The 21,107-nt window shown below is 43.2% G+C and overlaps 1 protein-coding gene across 5 annotated transcripts in view; it reads right to left on the bottom strand.

The window, feature by feature from the left end:
* The window catches only part of GRIA3 (glutamate ionotropic receptor AMPA type subunit 3), a 273,414-nt gene that overhangs the window by 201,171 nt on the left and 51,136 nt on the right, over positions 1 to 21,107 (bottom strand). For all 5 annotated transcript variants that reach the window (XM_029930244.1, XM_029930243.1, XM_029930239.1 and 2 more), the window contains one exon: positions 547 to 786. In XM_029930244.1, coding sequence (XP_029786104.1) covers positions 547 to 786 — 240 coding nt within the window. The remainder of the gene's footprint in view (positions 1 to 546; positions 787 to 21,107) is intronic.

Genomic DNA, 21,107 nt, shown 5'->3' with positions numbered 1-21,107 from the left:
AAGCACATCTCTTTGGGCTTCAGTTTCTGATCTACAAGATGGGGATAATTACACTCTCTGATAAGATTAATTTCCCAAACCGTTCCAGCTTATGCCTCTTTCTATTTTGGACAAAGTTGCTTTTACTTTGTGAATTTTAGACCACATAAATTATTTTGGAGGGGGAGAGGGTTCTTTTTCCACAACAGTGACTCAACCAGGAGAGTCCCAAACCCCTTTTCAGGGATGGGGGTGGGAGGACATATGTAGTTTGAACAACTAGATTCTAAAATTACCATTGCATCAATTTTTTGGTCTTAATTGAAATTCTTTTTTTTTTTTTTAACACAGAGCTTGAACTCACAATCCTGAGATCAAGAGTTGGATTCTCAACCGACTGAGCCCTCCAGGTGCCCTTTCATTTAAATTCATTTTGAATTTAAATACAGTTTTAAAAGAGTATTCAATTTTATTTATTAAAGGAGAAGAGAACAAACGTGAGTGGAGGAAGGCTGAATACCACTGTTCAATGAATATTCAAAGAGGAGAGCATATGCCTCTTCTTACCTCTTTCTGTGTCGTAGAGGTACACGAACTTCTCCCACTTGTAGTGACCCAGCAGACTCAGAATAGCGCCCTTCAAGGCTGGACGCATCTGGATGACAAACTGCACATCTGCGTCAGTGGGGAAGCTGGGTGTCACGAAGGATGTGTGCAGGGCCCCACAGAAGGAGGTCAGAGTGTTCATTGACATCTGGTCATAGAATCCAAAGATGGCGTACACCCCTCTTGAGAACTGGGAGCAGACTGCAATGAGAAAAAGAGCAAGAAATGTCAATAGCCCCACAGTCCCTCGTAGGGTTGGAAAGAAAACGTATAGTTAGGCTTTGGCTCTAAATGGCATGCCTCAAAGGAAAACCAAGATCTCTGAAATCTCTAGAAGCCCTTGCCCAGTTGCCCAGCAGGGGAAGAGTAAGTAAGAAAGGGAAGAATTTATTTGACAGACTTGCATATTCTCTATATGCAACTACCATGAGCAAGGAACTAAGAAACTGTGAAGGAAAGAGGTGAAGGTTGCCTTACCCTCTCAGCAACCTTCCCAGCATACCCACAAGGTACTTGGTGTTCTTGTACTTACGTGGTAGCTGTCCAGTGGTCTCTTAGTGCACCCATATCAGTATCAGGGTACGACAGTCTTGCGTCCCATCCCTTTGGTACTTTTTCCACTAGATGACAATAAGTACTGATGATTTAGCCAGACAAATTGCTAATGTGTCTGCTAGAAATATGTTACTCCTCTTAGGTTATGTAATGCTTTAGCCATAGTTGTGTTATGATGAAAACCCGAAATGTAGGCTACTAATGAAGATTTCAGATTCTAGGCAGGCCAATGGAAAGACCAGCCTTTCGGTGCCCAAGGAGTCACATGAGATAGGTGTAACTGGCAAAGTTCTACCTTGCTCCTTTTGCATTCACCTTCTAGATCTATCAGCTCACACATAGAATATTATGTCCTTCATTTTTTCAAAGTAGGCCAAAGCACCACCTCTTCCCTCTTCTGGCCCAGATGAGCTTAAAAAATGTGAACCAAATTCAATATTAGCTTAAGTAGAACATAATTAGCAAAGCAAATCAGCTACAACAACACCGTGTGGTGCATTCCCAAACCAAGTGGAAATGATCTTTAGATTATCTGCTCTACCGCTCCCTTCCATTCATGCGAAGCAGACAGAACAGGCAGCTGATAATGTGGTGTGATTTAAGGAATTCTGCACAGCTTCCCTTATCTGCTAGGAAGCCACTGTCAGGCTTACTTTTTCAGGTATTGAAAAAAAAAACTCTGTGGCTTGAGAAGGGGATTAAATAGAATATTTTTAAGCTGTTAGCATGTTAAGATGAATTAATATGTCCTGTGTCCGACTAGACACTGGGCAGAGTGTGTAAACAGATAGGTAAGTTTTGAGACGGGAGGGTGGGTCGGAGAAGAGAATGTAAAGGGTCTGGAGTGCTCCCTGAAAGCAGAAACAGTGAAGGCACTGGGCACCAGAAAGAAGGAAGGTGTTGAAAGTAGGAGGAAGGCAAGTGGAAAACCAATTACTTTATTTCTTGACCCCGTTGTGAGAAACAGAGAGTTCTCATCAGTATCTGTGGGATCTTGCTTTCCCTGCATTCTATTTAAACCTATTATTGATCGAAGCAGGTCCCCTTTGTTAGCCAAACTCAAAAGTCATTGGCTTAGGGATAGCATCTCAAACGTGATTACCAGTCACCTAGGCATCTCCATCAGGGAAGACAATAGCCTGCAACTTGAGGCATTCTAAGTGACCCCCAAACACATGCATAAAACAGGTCTTTCTATTAAAAGGAGAAAGCCAATTACAGAAATGAGTCTGGGACACTTCATGACAGGTGGGCAAAGGAAGTATTCAGAAACAAAAAGGAAGAGGCTAGAGGCTACCTTGCCTTGCTTATCACCAAGGAAGACACTAAGGAGGGTCGATTCCCAAACTGATCCTATAAATGGAGAGGTTTGCAGTACTAGGTCAGATCCTGGCTGGTGCACATAATCTTCTATATAAAATTGGCAGTAATGATAATAGCCATTGAGAACTTTGTATGTACCAAGCACTAGGTGAAGTACGACAGAAGTATTATTTAATCTTCCCAACAATCTCATGACATATTGCTATTATTTTCAATTCATAGATAAGAATTGTGAGGCAAAAATATTCTGTGTCTTGAGTAGAGGAATCAGGATTTGAACTGAGAACAGTCTGACTCCCAAGCTCATACTCCCTGAGACCCCAATCCAATAATGCCATTAAAGAGTAGTTCTTGGCCCATATGGGATAGCTTTCCAGATGTAGCAATTAAAACAGAGGATTCTGTATGCCTCTAATTCATACATATACTAAAGAACTATTTGTTGTTTACCTGAAATTCAAATTTAGCGATCACGTATTTTATCTGGCAATAAGCAATCACAGCCCTTCACTGAGCTGTATTCAGGCAGTAGTTGGTAATTCTTGGATCCATATCAACCAGCATGCAAGGCCCAAGAGAAAGATGAGGATCTGCGAACCCTAGACCAAAACCATTTCATGGGGAAACACAACATATTTCCAAAAAGGAGAACCCCAATCTGACTAAATTACAAACAATAATTGAGGGGGGGAAATTAACTTGAAGAGAGGCAAGCTTATAGTTACAATCCACTTAGAGTTTTAAAAAGCCCTTCACATTGGAAGGAACCAAAATAAAAGTAAGAACGTTATGGAAGTGAGCTTCTGGTTCATAAAAACTATCTTGTGTTCTTCTTATAATCATTGTGTTTGAACCTCAGGGGTATAGAATTCATCATTACTAGTCCATATATAGACTTGTCATATTTCACTTATGACATTTATTTATTTATTTATGAACACCCATACAGAACACTCATAAAACCATCACCCAACCCAAGAACTACAACATTAATGACAACTTATTTTTACCTTCATCTCCTCCCTCTATTCTATCTCCCTGTTTTGACATCCCCTGGCGCTCCCTCTGTAGCTACTATCTTCAATTTTGGGTTTATCATTACCTTGGTCTTTTAAAATGTGCAGACATGCACACCTAAGCAGTACAATGTTGTTTGTGCTTGTTTTAAAACTTTATAAGAAGGGAATCATATTGAATATGGGAGAACCAGACTGCAAGAAGGAGTGCCCAGTGATGTCTTTCAGCTTATGTATGACGATAAGGAGAATGAGACAGAGGAAAACCTTAACCAGACGTGTGAGCGAGCAGGTGTGAGGGAATGGAGTTGTGGCTCAGACATGGGACTTAGGAGTAGGATAGCTCAGCAGCAATCGTCAGGCAACACTGGGCTACTGTGGTTCAAGAGACACTTGGTGGTGGACAGCAACAAGAAGGATGTTAGGAGACCATCAGTAAATGTTGTGTTCCCTTCATATATACAACAGAGGTGCAGCTGCCCTGCAAACCCTACTGAGCAGAGTCACCTTTGCTCCATCTCAACATATAGAAGTAATGTAAGTAGAGGCCCAATGGGAGGGATTTGAGAATCCACGAACCGTGGTGAGCACTGAGTTATGTACAGAGCTGTTGAATCACCATATTGTACACCTGAAACTAATGCAACACTCTGTCAACTATACTGGAATTAAAATGAAAACTTAATAAAAAAAAAAAAAGGGAAGGCCCAGGGGGGAAGACAACTGCCATGTGAAGACAGGGTTAGTGGCCTCTGAGAGGAACTGGGTCCCCAGGGACCTGTGAATGGCCTCTCCCGGCATATCCCCGGGCCCATTCCTAGCTGTAGAAAGTAAGGCTGAATGGAATGCTGTGCTGGCCCAAAGGGCAGTGTCTATGTTTTTAGATTCCAGGAAGGTTTGAACTAGAAGGAACCAGAGGCTATTTTGTGCAGTGAGTTTTTTAAGGTATAGTTTTTCATGTAGAATCATTTCTCCAAATGAAATTTTATGTGGCAAAGTCCAATATATAAAAGGGATAAAGTAAAGCTTTCTTGATTCAACCCAGTCCACTGATGCCTCCTTATCATAAAGAAACCGTGACACAAAGAGAGGAAGTGTCTTGCACAAGGTCACGCCATGAATTTTGAACTAGTTTCTTAGCAATGCTGTATCAGCATCTCTCTACCATTCCCACTCCGGAGCTATATAGGACAGCATGGGTCAGGATTTGCCCAGCATGAAAGTGATGTCCTCTCAATGCCTAGCTCTCTGCATAGACGGTTCCACCAGGATGTCCAAGGACTCATTTGCCTCCAGCCTCGAATACCAACAGTCAGATCAGGGGGCAGACTGGTGATCTGTTGGGACTCATGATTCTTTTGGATGAATTCTGTTACCTTTATATGAGTCCTTAATGGAACACACCCACTTGTTTCTATCGGAAGAGGAGTCCGTGGTAAAATGATAATGGAAGAAATCGTTATGTTGGCAATCTTCTAGAGCAGGGGGAAGTACAGAAGAAAGGACAACAGTTTCTGGGACTGGCAGACCCTGGTTTCAATCCTGGCTCTGCCAGTCTTAAACTGCATGACTTTGTGCAAGTCACTTACCTCTTTGAGCCTCAGCATAAGACAGTGATTACACAGGCAGGTTCTGGAGTTATTATACTGTCTAGGTTGAAATAATCAAGCGATTGCTTACTGGGTAAGTTACTCAGTATTACACAGTATGTCTGCTTCCAACCCAGTTTCTTCATCTCTAAAATTGGGATAAAATAGTGCCTGTCTCAGCATTGGTTGTGAAAGTTACAATGAGTTCAGTCATGGGAAGCCATCTATTACAGTGCTGGGCACATAATAGATACTCAATTAACGCTAACTGCTTATTCATGCAACAAATATTTACTGAGCACCTATTATGTGCCAGGCACTGTTGTAAGTCCTGGGAGATATAGGAGAGAAAAAAAGATCCTGACCACTTGGAACTTACATACTAGTGAGGGGGAAAGACGATAATAAATGACATGAGTAAAATAAAATGTCTCAGTTATTAAGTGTTGCTTTGGGAATAAGGTGAGGAATAAGTGAAATGGTACATGGAAAATCTTTACAGTGCCTAACATATAACTTGGGAACCAAATGGTTCTCCCTCTGTTTCTTTCCTCTTTCCAGCTCTTCCCAGCATACTCTGCCCTGTTAACCCCATCAGGTTACCCTCAACGCCACACTGAGTGCCCAAGTGAGCATAGCTTTTCTTCTCTTCCTCTTTCCCTATACATTTCTTTAGTGCTCTTTCCTATTTTATTTCCTGAGGAGTAATAGTTTAAGAAAGAAACTCTGCTCTTTTGGCTTGAGAATGTACTATTTCCTCTGAATCTTACCTTCCCCGTATAACATACCAAGTGCTGGTAAAATGCTGTCTCTTCTTGGGACCTCTGTGCCCTCCCAGTAGGAAAGAATCTTGGTCGTCTCCTTCCTAACAGTGCCTGTCTCCATCTCTTCTTGCTAACAAAACACCAAATTCTTGTTTAAGATGCCATTTCTGACTACATCCTGGATTCCTGGGGGCTCTAGTGTAGCTCCTGGCTGTGTTCTCTTCAATGGTGACTGACAAGTAAGGCTGGAGCCAGCTGTCACGCTTTTATTTATAGTCCCCAAGTCTATAGGGTTGGGACAGGTATTGTTAATGTACAATGTAGCAGCTAATTACACCACCCATATTCTAAAAGGCATCATTACAAAAATGTCAAACAACTTGATTACCCCAAAGATCAGAATAGCAATATTGCATATTATTTACAGAACACTTTTCATAGCCTTTTGAATCAGGAAGAAAAAAGGAAACTGGAGTCTCTTGCTGACTTAATGATCGCACTTGAAGCAAGCAGGAAGAAGAAAAATATAGCTGTGAAGGAACCGATGGAGACACGTCACCAGAAGGTTCTCCAGGTAATACCATAGTACAGTGTATTCCAGGTGATCAAAGAAACTTAGAACTGTGAGGGACCATACGAGATTATGTAGTCCAGTGCTTTCTAAAGCTGGAGTGTTGATCCATGGTGAGTTTCCAGTCTGGTGAAATATGCATGTGTGTGCCGCGCACATGTGCGTGTGCGCACACATGTGTATTGGAGTAAGGTCGACACCTGTTCCGTTTCAGGAAGGACCGTCCTTTTCATTATATCGTTTCTATTTTCCACTCCTGTATGTAATCCTTTCTCTTCTGAAATGGTGCTGATGTTAATGAGAAATGGCATGTGTATGTGCATGTGTGTACATACATACGTACATATATATTTCATCTATGTGGTAGACCAAATAATGTCCTCCCAAAAGATGTCCATGTCTTAATCCTCCAAATCTGTGAATTAGGTTACATGGTGAAGGGGAATTAAGGCTGCAGATGGAATTAAGCTTACTAATCAGCTGACCTTAAAATAGCAAGATTATCCTGGATAAGCCCTGGGGTGGCTCAGGGAAGCACGAGGGTCCTTAAATGTGGATGAATGAGCCAAAAAAAAAAAAAAAAAAGAGTACCAGAGTGATGTTATATGAGAAAAACCTGACCAGCCATTGCTAGCTTTGAAGCTGGAGGGGACTGTGAGCTAAGGAATGTGGGCAGAGTCTAGAGGCTGGGAAAGTTAAGAAAATGGATTCTCTCCTAGAGTGATGCAGCCCCGCTACAAATCTCTGGTGAGACCCTTACCAGACTGCTGACCTACAGAAGTGGAAGATAATTAACCTGTGCTATTGTAAGCTGCTAAATTTGTGGTCATTTGTTACAAAAGTAAATAGAAAACTAATGCACGTAACACAGCAAAATTTAAAAGTTGGTAACTCTACATCAATCTATACTCCACTCACCCTTTTCCCCCCCTTAATATATTACTGATATGACAAGTTCAAAGTTTGGAAACTAATAATCTAGTCTAACTTCTGATTCAGTACAGGAACCACCTGCTGTGAGGTCATATTACCGCTCCTTGAATACCTCTAGTGAAAGGGGAGCTCATTACTTACAAGTACCTTTCCCATGCATGGTGGCTCTGAAAACTACGGAGCTCTTCCTTAACCTGAACCCAACTCCACCTGCTGGGGTTCCCGAGTGCCACGTGATATAGTGAATTCCAATCGTGCATTCCTTGTTTTACAGGAAGCTCAAAAATACAACTGATGTACTCAAGAGATACATAATGGGTATTAGCTATTCAAGTTTGTGCATTTAGTCTCTCAGTGCTGTCTTCTTCCCGTCAGGCGAAAAAATTTGCTAAAAGATCCCATCTCCCCTTTGATCCATGCCACCTCCATAGACTATTGTTCTAGCTCCTTTTTTTTTTTTAGATTTCTTAAAGTTTATTTATTTATTTATTGAGAGAGAGAGAGCGAGAGAGAGAGAGAGCGTGCACATGAACAAGCAGGGGAGGGGCAGAGAGAAGGAGAGACAGAATCCCAAGTTGTTAACAAACTAAGAAATGAATCTTAGTTTGGGGCACCTAGGGGGCTCCATTGGTTAAGCATCTGACTTTGGCTCAGGTAATAATCTCACAGTCCAGGAGTTCAACTCCCTGTGCTGACAGCTCAGAGCCTGGAGCCTGCTTCAGATTCTGTGCTTCCTTCTCTCTCTGCCCCCCACCCCACCCTGGCTTGCACTCTGTCTCTGTCTCTCTCTTTAAAATAAATAATAAAACATTAAAAAATTTTTTAAAAAAGAAATGAATCTTCATAGATAAGTCAGTTTAGGGTTTCTTAGCCTCGGCAGGACTATTGATATTTTGGGCTGGATAATTCTTTATTGTGATAAGCAGCCCTGAAGTCTACTCCGTTATTTGATGTCAGTAGCATCATTACTACCCAGGTGTGAAACCCGAAATGTCTCAGAACATCGTCAAATACCCTTAAGTGGGGGAGGGGGGCAACTTCACTACCTGTTCCCTCCTCCCTCCCTGCTCCCCACGAGAACTGCAGGGTTAGCTTATGACTTACTCTCCACAGAGAACCAGACCATAACCTAATGAAAACGCATACATATCTAGAACAACCCAAAGGAGTGGTTTTGGTGGTAGAAAGTCAGGAAGCGTGGATATTTTGAAGTCTTCAAAGCCAACTATACAAGCAGATACCTCCCTGGTCTTGCTCTTAAATTGGCTGTTTGTGTTTAAACTAGGGTTGTAGGAGAGGGGGAACTAGATAAAAGATGGAGTTTACCTTCCCTGGCTTCATCTGGATAAGCCTCCTCCCCCACCACCAAACACCCCTTGGTCTTGGGTTCCAGTAACCACAGTGGGTGCTTCTAAAGTATCAGAGGCAGAAGAAGGTGTCAGCCCCATTCTCCAGCGGATGATTCCATGGTTTAATTACCATCTTTGGGTTAATTCCCTTGAACATTTTGTTCAGCTCTCAGGAGTACACTGCCTTCCGACAGTCTAACTAGTTATTTTTGCAATTACATGGCATGTATCTAAACCCTGGCAAAGAAAACATTCATTATCAACATTTGATCCTACTTGAATATAACGGCTTGCAAATGTGGGCATTAACATATGAACACATGTATTTTGGAAAATTCGTTTTGTAACTGTAAGTGCAATCCACCCTTCCATGATAGATAGCATCAGAAATGGCAGGAGAGATGCTGGGGTGGGTTGGGGTAATGGGGTGCTTTTTAGGCCCTTTTATATCAAGATAATACAGTTAAGCATTGGAACTCAGTAGTCTTAAAGTTTTTGCTTGTTCATCAATTAATTTCTTCATTCACTGAATAAAATTTTGAGTTCCTACTGTGTGACAAACCTGCCTGGGTGCTGGGATACAACAGTGAGCAAAACAGATAGGATCTTTGTCCTCATGGCACTTACAGTCTAGAATTGGCAGCAAATATTAATAAAAGAATCATACCAATGTATGGTCATGTTGTAAGTACTAAGGAGGGGACGTATCAGGGTGCCCTGAGACCATGTGACAAGGTGACTTTCAGGGAAAAGTTAACTGAAGACTAGACATGTGAGCTGACCCCCCAGACTAGAAGACCACCCCATGCAGAGAGAATAGCACTTGCTAAGGCTCTGAGGGAGGGCAACATCTGGCAGATGTGAGGCACTGAACAAAGATCTGCCTGGCTGGAGTGTGGCCAGCAAAGAGAAAGGTGCAAGAGGGGTCTGGGAAGAGGTAGGGACCCGACCGTGGAAGACCTTGTGGGACCCTGGTGAGGAACTTAGACTTTAGTATATGTGCTGCCAAAGCGAGCATGAGGAACTTAGACTTTAAGGACCATGAGAGGAAATCTTGGAAGGGTCATCGGTATGGCATGAGCTGATTTACGTTTTTAAAAGATTTATCCAGCTGCTGGATGGATAGTGGATTTAAGGGTTATCGATGAAAGCAGGGAGAACATTTGGAATGTTAGCCCTGGAGTGTTGGTGAGAGAGGAGAGTAGTTTGGATCTGAGTTGTGGCAATGGGGGTAGAGTGATTTGGAGTTTATTTTTGAGGTCAAATTACTGGTTGAACAGCTTTGAGATAGTTACTTAAACTCTCCAAACCTCATTTCTGTATTTGTAACAATTGGGATAACAAGTCTCTGCCCCATAACATTGTTGTACTTATTAAATGAACGTGTTCAAAATGCTTAGGACTCTCATACAAGACTATGCTCAATTGATCAAATTGTATCTGTTACTAATATTATTTTTAAAATTATTTCTCAGTGCTTTTGCACTGTGATGGGTTTTTATGCGGTTCAGCCTCTAATTTGTTGTGTGACCTTGGGCTAGTTACCTCACTAGGCTTCAGGCCTATCATTTGTAAGCCAGCAGACCTAAAGCCTGCCCTGCCCACCTCAAAGAGATGTGCTGAAAATAAATGGAAATCATAGCTGAAACACTGCTTTGAAAAATTACAAAAGCTGCTATCTGAGTGTCAGTGAGGAAGTAGTATTGGTTCTTGACTCTCAGCAGTCATTATCCCTACAACAAATAATCCAGCAGAATCGTCATTCTTCCTAGACCCAGCGTCTGCCATCCACCCACGTCTCTCTACCAATCATCTAAAGTAGTCAGGGGCCTGTCTTGACTTACAACTCATTTGACATGGGATTTAGCACAGCTCTTCATTGAAAAACTAATTGATCCAGCGATCCGGTCACAGTCAATGAAACACTTTCTAAAGCCGTGTAGGAAAACAATGCACTCTTATGATGCCTTTGAATCAGCTGCAAGATTTGTCATAGACAGGTAAGAGCTTCAAGTTTGATATCATACCATGAGAGCATTTGAATCCTATTTTCTTTTATTTTGCCACCTGTGCTGGGGGGGCGTGGGGGATGAGCCAAGGCCCTAAATGAAAATTATTCTCAAAAGTTAATTAATGGTTGTCTTGTCTTATGTACGCTTGAAAGATTTCAGAATTTAAAACAAAACCATATAAACATAATAAAATGTGTAGGTCCATTGTGAGCTGGGAAGATATACTTTTGTTTTCCACTGTGTTTGAAATCCTTAGCATCACATTCTTTATACTGAGTGTAATGGCCTGGCTCTAACCCGCCAGCTTCTTAGCAGTGCAACCATCTCCTCTATAATTCGATTTACAAGTGGCCATTTCATCTCCTCTTGCACTCTTCTGATGATGGTGAATTCACTGCTTCCCAAAGTAGTTGGGGTCGCTTTACTTTGGGGTGGCTCTACGTTGGGGTGGCTCTAATGATTCGAAATTGCTTTCTTATACCCAGCACGACTCTGCCTCTCTGCCATTGTCACCACCTATGGTTCCTTCTTTTTCCCCGCAAATCTCACAGAACATATCTGTTCCCTCTTCTAATGGCAGGCCTTCAAACATCTGAAGATATACATCCTTCCTGTCTGGGCCTTGTCTTCTGCAGGCTAATCAGCTCTAGCCTGTCAGATGTAAGTCATAGATCTCAGGCTTTCAACTCTGGCCATCTTCTTGACATGCTTCAGTTCGTTAAATGCCACTCTTAGAATGCGGTGTCAAGGACTGGGCACCGCACTGCAGCTGAGGTTGAATACACCCATAAGGCAGTAGACTCTGTTTTGGATTAGACATCTTATATATCTATTGGTGCTGCTTAGGATGGCATTGATTTTTTTTTAACCTTTCTACTATCCAATTCTATTGGGTCTACTTCTACTTTGTGGTCTTAAATTTACATCGTAGGTATCTTGTTGAAGAATTCTGCCAAGCCAGACTTCTCCCAAACTTGGATATGTGCTGTTGAATTTTTTTTTTGTAGCTAAATACCTTTCCTGGTACCTTTTACCCTTTTAAAATGTCTTCATGAGTTTGATCCAACCTTTTAAATCTTGATTTGGTTAACAAATTTATTAGCTCTCAGTCCCAATTATTTGTTATCTACAAACTTGATCAGCCAGCTTTGGGTAGCATTATCCAGATTATTGACAAAAGTGCTGAAGAGGACAGGGTCAAAGACCGAATTATTTGGCAGGCTACTTCATTTTTCACCCCTCCCCTTTCCATGATGACAACAACAAGGTAATAAATACTCTGGCTAGAGTTCTTCAGTCTGCTCCAAATGTATCTTTAATACACTTGTGGTTTGGGTAATACAAATAAACCTTAATCCTGACCTTGGTTCTTCAGACATGTTCATAGATCTGCATTTCAAGGGGGAAAAAAAGTAACTGGAATCGTTTTCTTTTTTTCTGATATCATCATCTCTGGTCATGTATCTTTACATTTATCACTGAGTTTTATGGGGAGGAAGTGAAAAAAGAAGAAGACACTGAGAGGAGACAGAGAAGTGCCTTTTGGTAAAGAATGAACTACCAGAAGAATCAGAAAACGATTCCAGTCTATCCTTGAACTCAAACAGTCTGTCATTACCTAAGATCAAAAAACTGATTCATTGCCCTTTATAGTCAGGAAGCAAATGGTCTACCCATTTTACAAGCAGAAGTCTTGATGTCTGATTAGCTCTTGGGGCCCATGGTCTTTAGCATTCCTGTTTGCTAGCAGACTTTAAAGAAACTGTAAGCAGCCTTGGGGCACCTGGGAGGCTCAGTCAGTTGAGTGTTCAGTTCTTGGTTTTGGCTCAGGTCATGATCTCACGTTTGTGATATTGAGCTCCGTGATGGGCTCTGCACTGACAGTGAGAAGCCTGCTTGGAATTCTCTCTCTCTCTCTCTCTCTCTCTCTCTCTCTCTCTCTCTCCCTCTGCCCTTGCCCTGTCCATTCTCTCTCTCTCTCCTTCTCTCTTTCTCAAAATAAATAAATTTTTAAAAACTTTTTAAAAAAGTTTAAAAAAACAGTAAGCAGCCTTATAAAACGGCCCAAATGTAATCCTGATGGGAAGCAACTATTGAGAAGCCATCCTCACAATACCCAGGACAGGTGGTTATGTGAAACAGGTCATCCTATTGCTGTGTTAAAAATCTCTACAATCTCAGTTCCCTCAAATATGTGCTACCAGCTTGGAGAACAAAGAGTCCATTTGTCCTCTAGAGAAAAAGGGCAAGTTTAAATTGAAAGCATTTTTTTTCTAATTCAAATTCCAGTGGTTGGATTGTTGAAAGTAATTCCTCATTCTAGGTGTGGGAGGACATTCAGGGTCTGTGCAGAACTTTATGCCAAAGGTGTCCATTCAGAGGCATTTGTCTTGTCAAGCACAGAGCTTACATTCAGGCAGAGTTCATCAGACCTTGCAGGACATAGCAGGGTCCAGCTACCCTCTATTTAAAAAATTTTTTTAGTATTTATTTATTTTTGAGAGAAAGAGCATGAGCAGGGGAGAGGCAGAGAGAGAGGGAGACACAGAGTCCAAAGTGGGCTCCAGGCTCCGAGCTGTCAGCACAGAGCCTGATGCTGGGCTCAAACCCGTGAACCGTGAGATCATGACCTGAGCCGAAGTCGGACACTTAACCAACTGAGCCACCCAGGTGCCCCAGTACCCTCTATTTTAAAGATACTTTGATCTGGGTCTACAGCTACTTTAGCTCAATCCTTAGAACAACACCCTGTTGAAACCAGCCCCTCTAAGTCCTCCCATTCTCCTTTGCCTTAAAGGAAAAAAATAAGGACATCTCTTGAAAGAGAGGAATTTCAGGTCTTGAGGTTTGTTCATGAAAAGACCTAGCTTGGGACACCTGGGTGGCTCAGTGGGTTAAGCATGTGACTCTTGGTTTTGACTCAGGTCATTATCTCACGGTCTGTGAGTTCGAGCCCCGCATCAGGCTCCATGCTAACAGTGCAGACAGAGCCTGCTTGGGATTCTCTCTCTCTCTCTCTCTCTCTCTCTCTCTCTCTCTGCCTCTACCCCATTTGCTTTCTCTGTCTCTGTCTCAAAAATAAACTTAAAAAAAGAAAGAAAAAGACCCAGCTTTTTACTAAGCGTGCTAACATGTACTTTGAGGTACTCACTCAAAATGTGTTTCCTACTTCTAGTGATTGTCTAGATCTGTCTAGATTGTCTAGATCATCTGATTTGCTAGCCACTGGCCACACGAGGCTATTGGAATTAAAATTAGTTGAAGTTCAATGAAATTAAAGATTCAGTTTCTCAGTTATGCTGTCCACGTTTTGAGTGCCACATGCATTGGAAAGTGCAACATGGTATAACATTTCCCTATTCACAGATAGTGCTGGTCCTATTAAAGTTGCCTCCGGGGCCTACCCAACTAAACGTGTTAGATCTTCATTCATCCAGCACTTCTTCACTACTCTGTTCTAGGCATTGTAGTAGCAGCTTTCATACTTTGTTGCTGTTGTTGTTGGGTATGGTGTTGTTTAATGGTTAATGGAAGCTGTTAATGTGTAGGCAGAGTAAGTAGTTGCCTTGCAGTGTGGTTTGAGGGCCCCTCGGAAGCCTTGTTGCCTTCAATTGTCTTCTCCATTAACTACTACAAAGTTTGACACTTCCACCTCTATTGGCCAGGATGGTGAAGTCCCCTGGTAGGTGACCAATGTGGCCTGGAAGGGCAACATTTGGTTGCTGTCACCCATGACTATTTCAGTATGGACTGGTTTGTCAGATTAAGTCTGAGAGCACGGAGGGGATAGGACACAGATCGGGTAAATGTGGAGAGCCGGAGTAGGAGTCAGGAAAGAGCTGAGTCAGTTATCTCCTGCGACAGTGCCTCTCCATTTGGAGGCACGGCAGTACGGAGGACGCATGCCACCCGAAGGCAGTGCTGGGTGTTATTAGGATAGAGGCGAAGCGGGGGGGGGGGGGGGGGGGGGGGGGGGGGGGGGGGGGGAAGGGTAAGGCTGCGAACAGTATACCACGTCAGCACCGCTACTTCCTAAAGGTAGATTCTGATCTTCACTGTGTTTTGATCAGACATGAACAAGGCTGCTCAAGTAGCCTCTAACTTCTGCATGTCCATTCAGCAGATAGTTTTCATTAAATGCCTACTGAACAGTAGCAAGTCCCATGCTGGATGGTGGAACTGTAGCGTTCTACTTTTGAGTCCCCTTTCAGATGATCTCCTACTAGGGCATTCGTAGCTGGCCCAGTGACGGAAAGACTTCATTTGTCCTCGCCACGTTTCTCTCCTCCCTCTGTATGACCTGGAACCCACCTTCACCATACTTATCCCACACCCCAGTTTTTCAATCTGGCTTCTGACATGTTGTACACCAGACTCTATGATTGATAAGGGAAGGACAAAGGAAAAACTATCCTGCCTCCCTCTCCTTACAGTAAATGTTCTGCAAATCACAGGGCACAGCACACTAATGGGTCATAAAATCAACGTAGCAAGTCATGACCTGGCCTTTAAAAAAATACATGAAGGGCACCTGGTGGGGATCAGTCTGTTAAGCATCCAACTCTTGGATTTCAGCTTAGGTCATGATCTCAATTTCATGAGTATGAACCCCACGTCAGGCTCTGCACTAGTGCAGAGCCTGCTTGAGATTCTCTCTCTCCTCTGTCTCTGCCCCTCCCTAACTCGTTCTCTCTCTCTCAATCTCTCTCTCTCTGTCTTTCAAAATAAATAAATAAATAAACATTAAAAATAGATGAAATACAATAGAAAAATGCTACAGTGCATCCACATAGTAAGAATAAGTGCTGTTTCACAAAGCTTCTGTTTAGGTTATCAAATATATGCATGCCTGTTGTGGGTCCTTAAATACAATGTATTTCGTTACCACCTATGCACTGTAGCTGTACAACTCGTCCCACGCCTAGCCCTGTGTGTCCTCACTGTGTATCACGTCCTGCAGAAGTCTCGTCTTATTCCTTCTCCTGTTTTCCCAATCCATTCCTCCTCCTTAGACCCTCCCGACCCCCATCTGAACTCGCCCTCCTCTCATCCAGCTGGAGTCCCCCTGAATTGTCCCTGGGGGGTGGGAGCTGGAGGTACCAGTCCCCACTCTCTCAGATGGGAGTGACTAGGGAACACGTGTCACTCAGCTTTCAAGCTGTGACTGTCAGTGCATCTTCCCACCAAAATAGGAGCATGCCATGGGGCTAGGCTTGGTGCCCTACAGTCCTTCTGTTCTACCTGCAGCTGGCGTGCTACAATGGATGGCTCTGGTCCTCTGTGCGCCGGCCAGAGTGCACGTCTTCTTCCAGAACTCAATCCATCTGCGAGCCTCGGAGAGAAACCCCTAGTGCAGAGCCTCATTCGGATGGCTTCCTACTTTAGCTTCTCAAAGTGACACAGAACAGCTGAGTCCTCTTCCATGGACCCTGCACATGCTCCTTTGGTGCTATGAAAGCAAGACTGTGTCTCCTGAAGCACCTAACTTGCTCCACGGGGAAGAATCTGACTAAAAATAGCTAAAAATAGCTGGAATTGAGTCACCACGTGAAACTTGTAGAAGGCGGTTTTAGCCGTAGACAGAATAAGTAGGCCCCCTCGCGCTTTGCTTCTGGGCCATGGATTAAACTTGTAACTTTGTGTTAGCAGTGAACACACCCGACCGGTCAAAGTTGTCCATGTGCTCCAAGAGGAAGAGGAGTTACCAGGCCTCTGTAATTCTCTTTGTGCAGGGCCACGCAACCTTTTTAAAAGCGTCATATTTTCAGATGACAGTGGCATGGTCTGAGAAAAGCTGCCTATTTAGTCATAGAAATACCTTAGTTAAGTCCTCAGAGGCTGACCAAGGACATGGGAGTGACGTGATTCAACACACTGTTTTGTTTCAGGTACTGGGATGCAGCGACTGGACCCTGGGCCCCCTGTTGCCTGTCATCTAGTCCAAACCCTTCAGCCTGGAATTCATGTTATAAAACATGATGCACTGGGGCGCCTGGGTGGCTCAGTTGGTTAAGCGCCCGACTTCAGCTCAGGTCATGATCTTGTGGTTTGTGGATGCAAGCCCCACATTGGGCTCTGTGCTGCCTGCTCAGAGCCTGCTTCAGGTTCTGTGTTTCCCTCTCTCTCTGCCCCTCCCCTCCTCTGTCTTTGTCTCTCAAAAACAAATAAACTTAAAAAATTTTTAAAAAAACGAAAGAAAGGAAACATGATGCACAAAGACATACGTGGTTGGTATTCAGTACGCATATTTGTTTTCTACCCCATGGTCTGACATCATTAGGGCCTATGATCTATCCAAAATTGTCTCCCACAATTGTCCAGCAGAGTAACTTTCTGCTCCAATCCAGTTGCTCCCTCTCTGCTCAACGTACTTCTTACTCATATTCCTACTGCTCAGCCTTTTTTCCAAGTTGTATTCTCATCCTGCGACACCATTTCCCAAATCTTTACCATTCCAGTTCTTGCCCACCTTTCAAAACCTGGCCGAGGTTCTCTCCTCCATGGAGCTCTTGGTGCTCATTTAATCCCCCACGAGACCTAGTTTTTCTGAGTGTCAGCAGCACGCGGCTGGACGCCCCCGTTTGGGCACTTGACCATAGCATGCCTCAACCAAACTGTGGCCTGCTTGCCTTGTGTGTGTGAAAGTGAATTTCTACCTATGGCTGAGAAGCTTTTGGAAGGCCAGGACAACATGTGTGCCGTTAGTTTTGTGCCCCATGTGGTGTAATCTGGTTCATACTGTAAGAACGTAATGAGCTCATGGCATACACAGGTTCCGAAAAGCAGAATTCTCCAGTTCTGTCTCTAGGTCACCGCTGACTCCATCTGTGACCTTCACTTTACCTTTTTTCTGTGCTCTCACTCTTCTCCAGCATACTGGCAAGGATAGTATTTATACATCTTAAAGAGATGTTTTGTGGATTAGCCATAATGAGTAAATAAAACATGTAAAAATATGAAGATCTGTAGAAAACCTATTATTATAGGAATAATAATAATTATAGCTGCGCTTGGTTAAAAGCTTCAGAAATCATATAGAAGACACCCTCTCTGGGGGGGAAAGCAGCCAACTGTACCAGCAATTAGTCAATTATGAGTATTTATTTTTTTGCTTGTGATTTTTGTTTTTTTTTTATTTTTAAGAGTTTCTTTTTTTAAGTTTATTTATTTATTCTGAGAAAGAGAGAGCATGCGAGCAGAGGAGGGGCATAGAGAGAGGGAAAGAGAGAGAATCCCATGCAGGCTCCAACAGCACAGAGCCTGATGTGGGGCTCCATCCCATGAACTGTGAGATCATGACCTGAGCTGAAATCAAGAGTCAGACACTTAACTGACTGAACCACCCAGGCACCCCATGATTTTTTTTCTGTGCACAGTAGGGGCCTAGCTGCATGTTTTGCCTTTGCAAAGGAATCTCTTGTGAAGTTGGTTGGAGATCAATCTTTGTGGGGCTGAGGCTTCCCTGAGCAATGTTACAGACACAATGACTCTATGACTATGTCTTAACTATCCTTTGCCCCTGAGATTCCCACTTGGGCCAATGTTCCTTCCCACATTGGTCTTCATCTGTCCCTAAGAAGGAGTCTCAGTTCTAAGAGCACCGAACAGAAGCGTAGGCCGGGCAGAATGGGTTCGGAAGGCACAGAGCCCTCTGACAGGTGCCTGAGAGAGACACAGTAGAAAGAAAGCATGTATTCCCTTAACCATGGAAAGGTCTTTTGGTCTGTAAGAGGCTTGAAAAGACTAAGAGCGGCCCTTAGAAAAATGGAAGAATCTCTCTGGAAAGCAGATGCACTTAGTTTATCCTGTGTATTCCTGGTTGGACGCCAAGCGATGACCTCTAGATAGTGCCGCCTTCGCTAAGAACCTTCCACTGTAAAATGTTTTCAAAGTATTCTTTGAGACTCACTCTGTGTCCCTATTTTTATGCTTGTTTATCTGACCCTTAGAATCATTCTACACAATGAATTTCTATAAAGTGTTCTGAGATTTCTAAGTCAAAATTCTTCTTTTGTGCATAATTAATAATTTCTCTGAGTAGAGCATGTGAATCTATTTGATGTAAAAAATAATTGAATGATAACACAATTTCCCTTCTTTCCCATCTACCCAGCTAACCCAGAAAAGTATTATCAATGTGCTGTCACTCATTAAACAAATATTTATGTGTCTGGCCATCAAAATTAGAAATCAGTTGGAAGATGAGGGTTTTTTTCTTATTATTATTTACTGTGCTTCATGTTCATCAGTTAGCAAAGCACCAACTTTCTCTCTTTTCATGGAGCTTGGAGGTTTTTGTTGTGCTGTTTCTCTGAAGATCTCGACTTGAGCAGCTTTGGAAGGATTACAGGGAGAGACTTTAAAAGACATTATTGGAGTAGCACAAACCACCCCTCTTCCCAGGATTGCTTTTGTTTTTCCAAGTTTTGTGGGTCCCTCTTTGGTGGCAGTCACCTACCTTCTGGCCCAGCCCGGCCCTCTCCCTTCCTCCTTTTCCTCTGGAGCCACCCCAGAGCCCAGCAGCCACTGCCTTTCAGAAACTGTGATGCCAGTTGGTGACTCCCGGCTTCCAGGGACAGACGTGACTACTCTGGAATTTTCTGTAGGGCGAGGAGGTATTATCTGGACGTGCGCTATCTCCATACATTATTCCTTCTGCACTATTCGGGATTTTAGATTTTTCTACTTTTGCTTTTTCCTTCTTCTTTTTATTGCTTCAGTTTTCTGATTATGTATTCAGCACACAGCACAGGATGCCGATTTAATTTTATTGGTCCATTTAAAGGGCAAATAAACCTTTGTTTTTATAAGGAGAAGATAAAGGACCAATTATCCTGGCCCTCAATGCGTATTTGCTATTTGGGCTTATAATCCGGCTATGCGTCTCTAGAAGAGATTTTGCCATCTGCACCCTCTTGCCTTAGCTCCTGGTATATTGTTGCTATGATCTCATACATTTGCCAGCGAATACTTTGCCCTTGACTGCAGAGTTATTATTTCATTAACTGCCATTGCCTTATTTGTGTTCTAAGCTGCCTTTAGGAGCGGGCCAAGCACTGAGGAGAAAATTCCACTCTCCTGAACTGAAGGGTCTCCTGATCTCAGTATGTTGCCACAATGTACGAAATGATCAGATACATGTTGTAATTGGATTGTCACCCAATCAATTTCAGGGAGCCGGGATGGCACCGTTTGCCTGCTTGGAATGTAATTTCCCCTAAGAAGCTCACCCGAACTGGCCCATCCTGCAGATAATGACTGCCTGTACACATCGCTTCACCGCTCTGGTTATAATAGTACCATCGGCATTCCAGAGTCAGAAATATTTGTGAACTGGAATCTAGGAGAGGAAGCACAAATCCTTTCCAGGTAGAAGGAGCCCTGGGGAGTGGCATGAGGACCAGGAAGGTATTTATTGCTGTTTGTGCAAGCGGCAGACTCACAGGCGATGGCGGAAGTGGCTGGCAATTCGCTGCCCTGCTGAGGCCAAAGTCACAGGCCGGCTGGTAAGGGGACCAGTGGGACTTGCATCCCTGGTCGGACCCTCCACCCCCAGCACCCAGGCGGGAGCACTCTTCAGATGACAGTTCATAAGAAGGAGCGCCTGGGACAAAAGTATCAATTTCATGTATAAGGACAGCACTATTTTTCTAGGGTCTCATGATGTTACTCATCAAAATGGAAGGAAGCAAGAAGAAAATGAGCAGAATATTTCTGGCTATAAAACAGGGCCCGTTATTTTCCTAATTTTAGCGTAGCCTTTCCTTTTAGGAAAGGGAAACATGAAAAAAGGGAAGGATGTGGCAATTATTCACAGGAATACTTCCAGCGCCTCTCAACTAGCTAACAGCTTTATGTAGCTAATACTTTCCCCCAAATACTATTCATGGCTTCAACCCTGTATCATCAAAATTCCCTGGCAGAAGACATCCTAGTCCTTCTTTCATTTCTACATCTTAAGCATAAAAGGACTTCGGTAGGCATGCAGGCAGAAATAGGAATGGCTCTTCAAAACAGGTGAGAAATCACTGAACTCTGCATGTTTGGTCAATGCAGGCAGGTTCCTTAGTCATTGGAGGCCCAGCAGATGCTAGAGGCACCAGGCCTGTGTGCAGGATTTCAGCAAGAGGGGTAAGCCATTAGGGGTGGGAAGCTGGAGATCTGGGATGCCAGTGTGTAAGACATGAAGGCTGGAGAGCCAGGACAAACCTGGGACAGAAACAAGAAACTGGGGTTTCAAGAAAGCAAGCGATTTTTCAAGGGTGTCTCCATTTCCCAGATAAAGAAACTGAGGCTCAAACAGGTAACACAGCTTGGCCAGCATCACATAGTAGCCAATGTCCGAGCTGGGATGTGAGCCTGGAACTATCTGAAATACCCTACTGGTGACTAAGCAGGGCCCGCGACATT

Source organism: Suricata suricatta, chromosome X (genome assembly GCF_006229205.1).
Source record: "Suricata suricatta isolate VVHF042 chromosome X, meerkat_22Aug2017_6uvM2_HiC, whole genome shotgun sequence".
Taxonomy (NCBI): domain Eukaryota; kingdom Metazoa; phylum Chordata; class Mammalia; order Carnivora; family Herpestidae; genus Suricata; species Suricata suricatta.
Note: the sequence above shows the minus strand (reverse complement) of the source record. Positions and strands in the feature narration are given on the sequence as shown.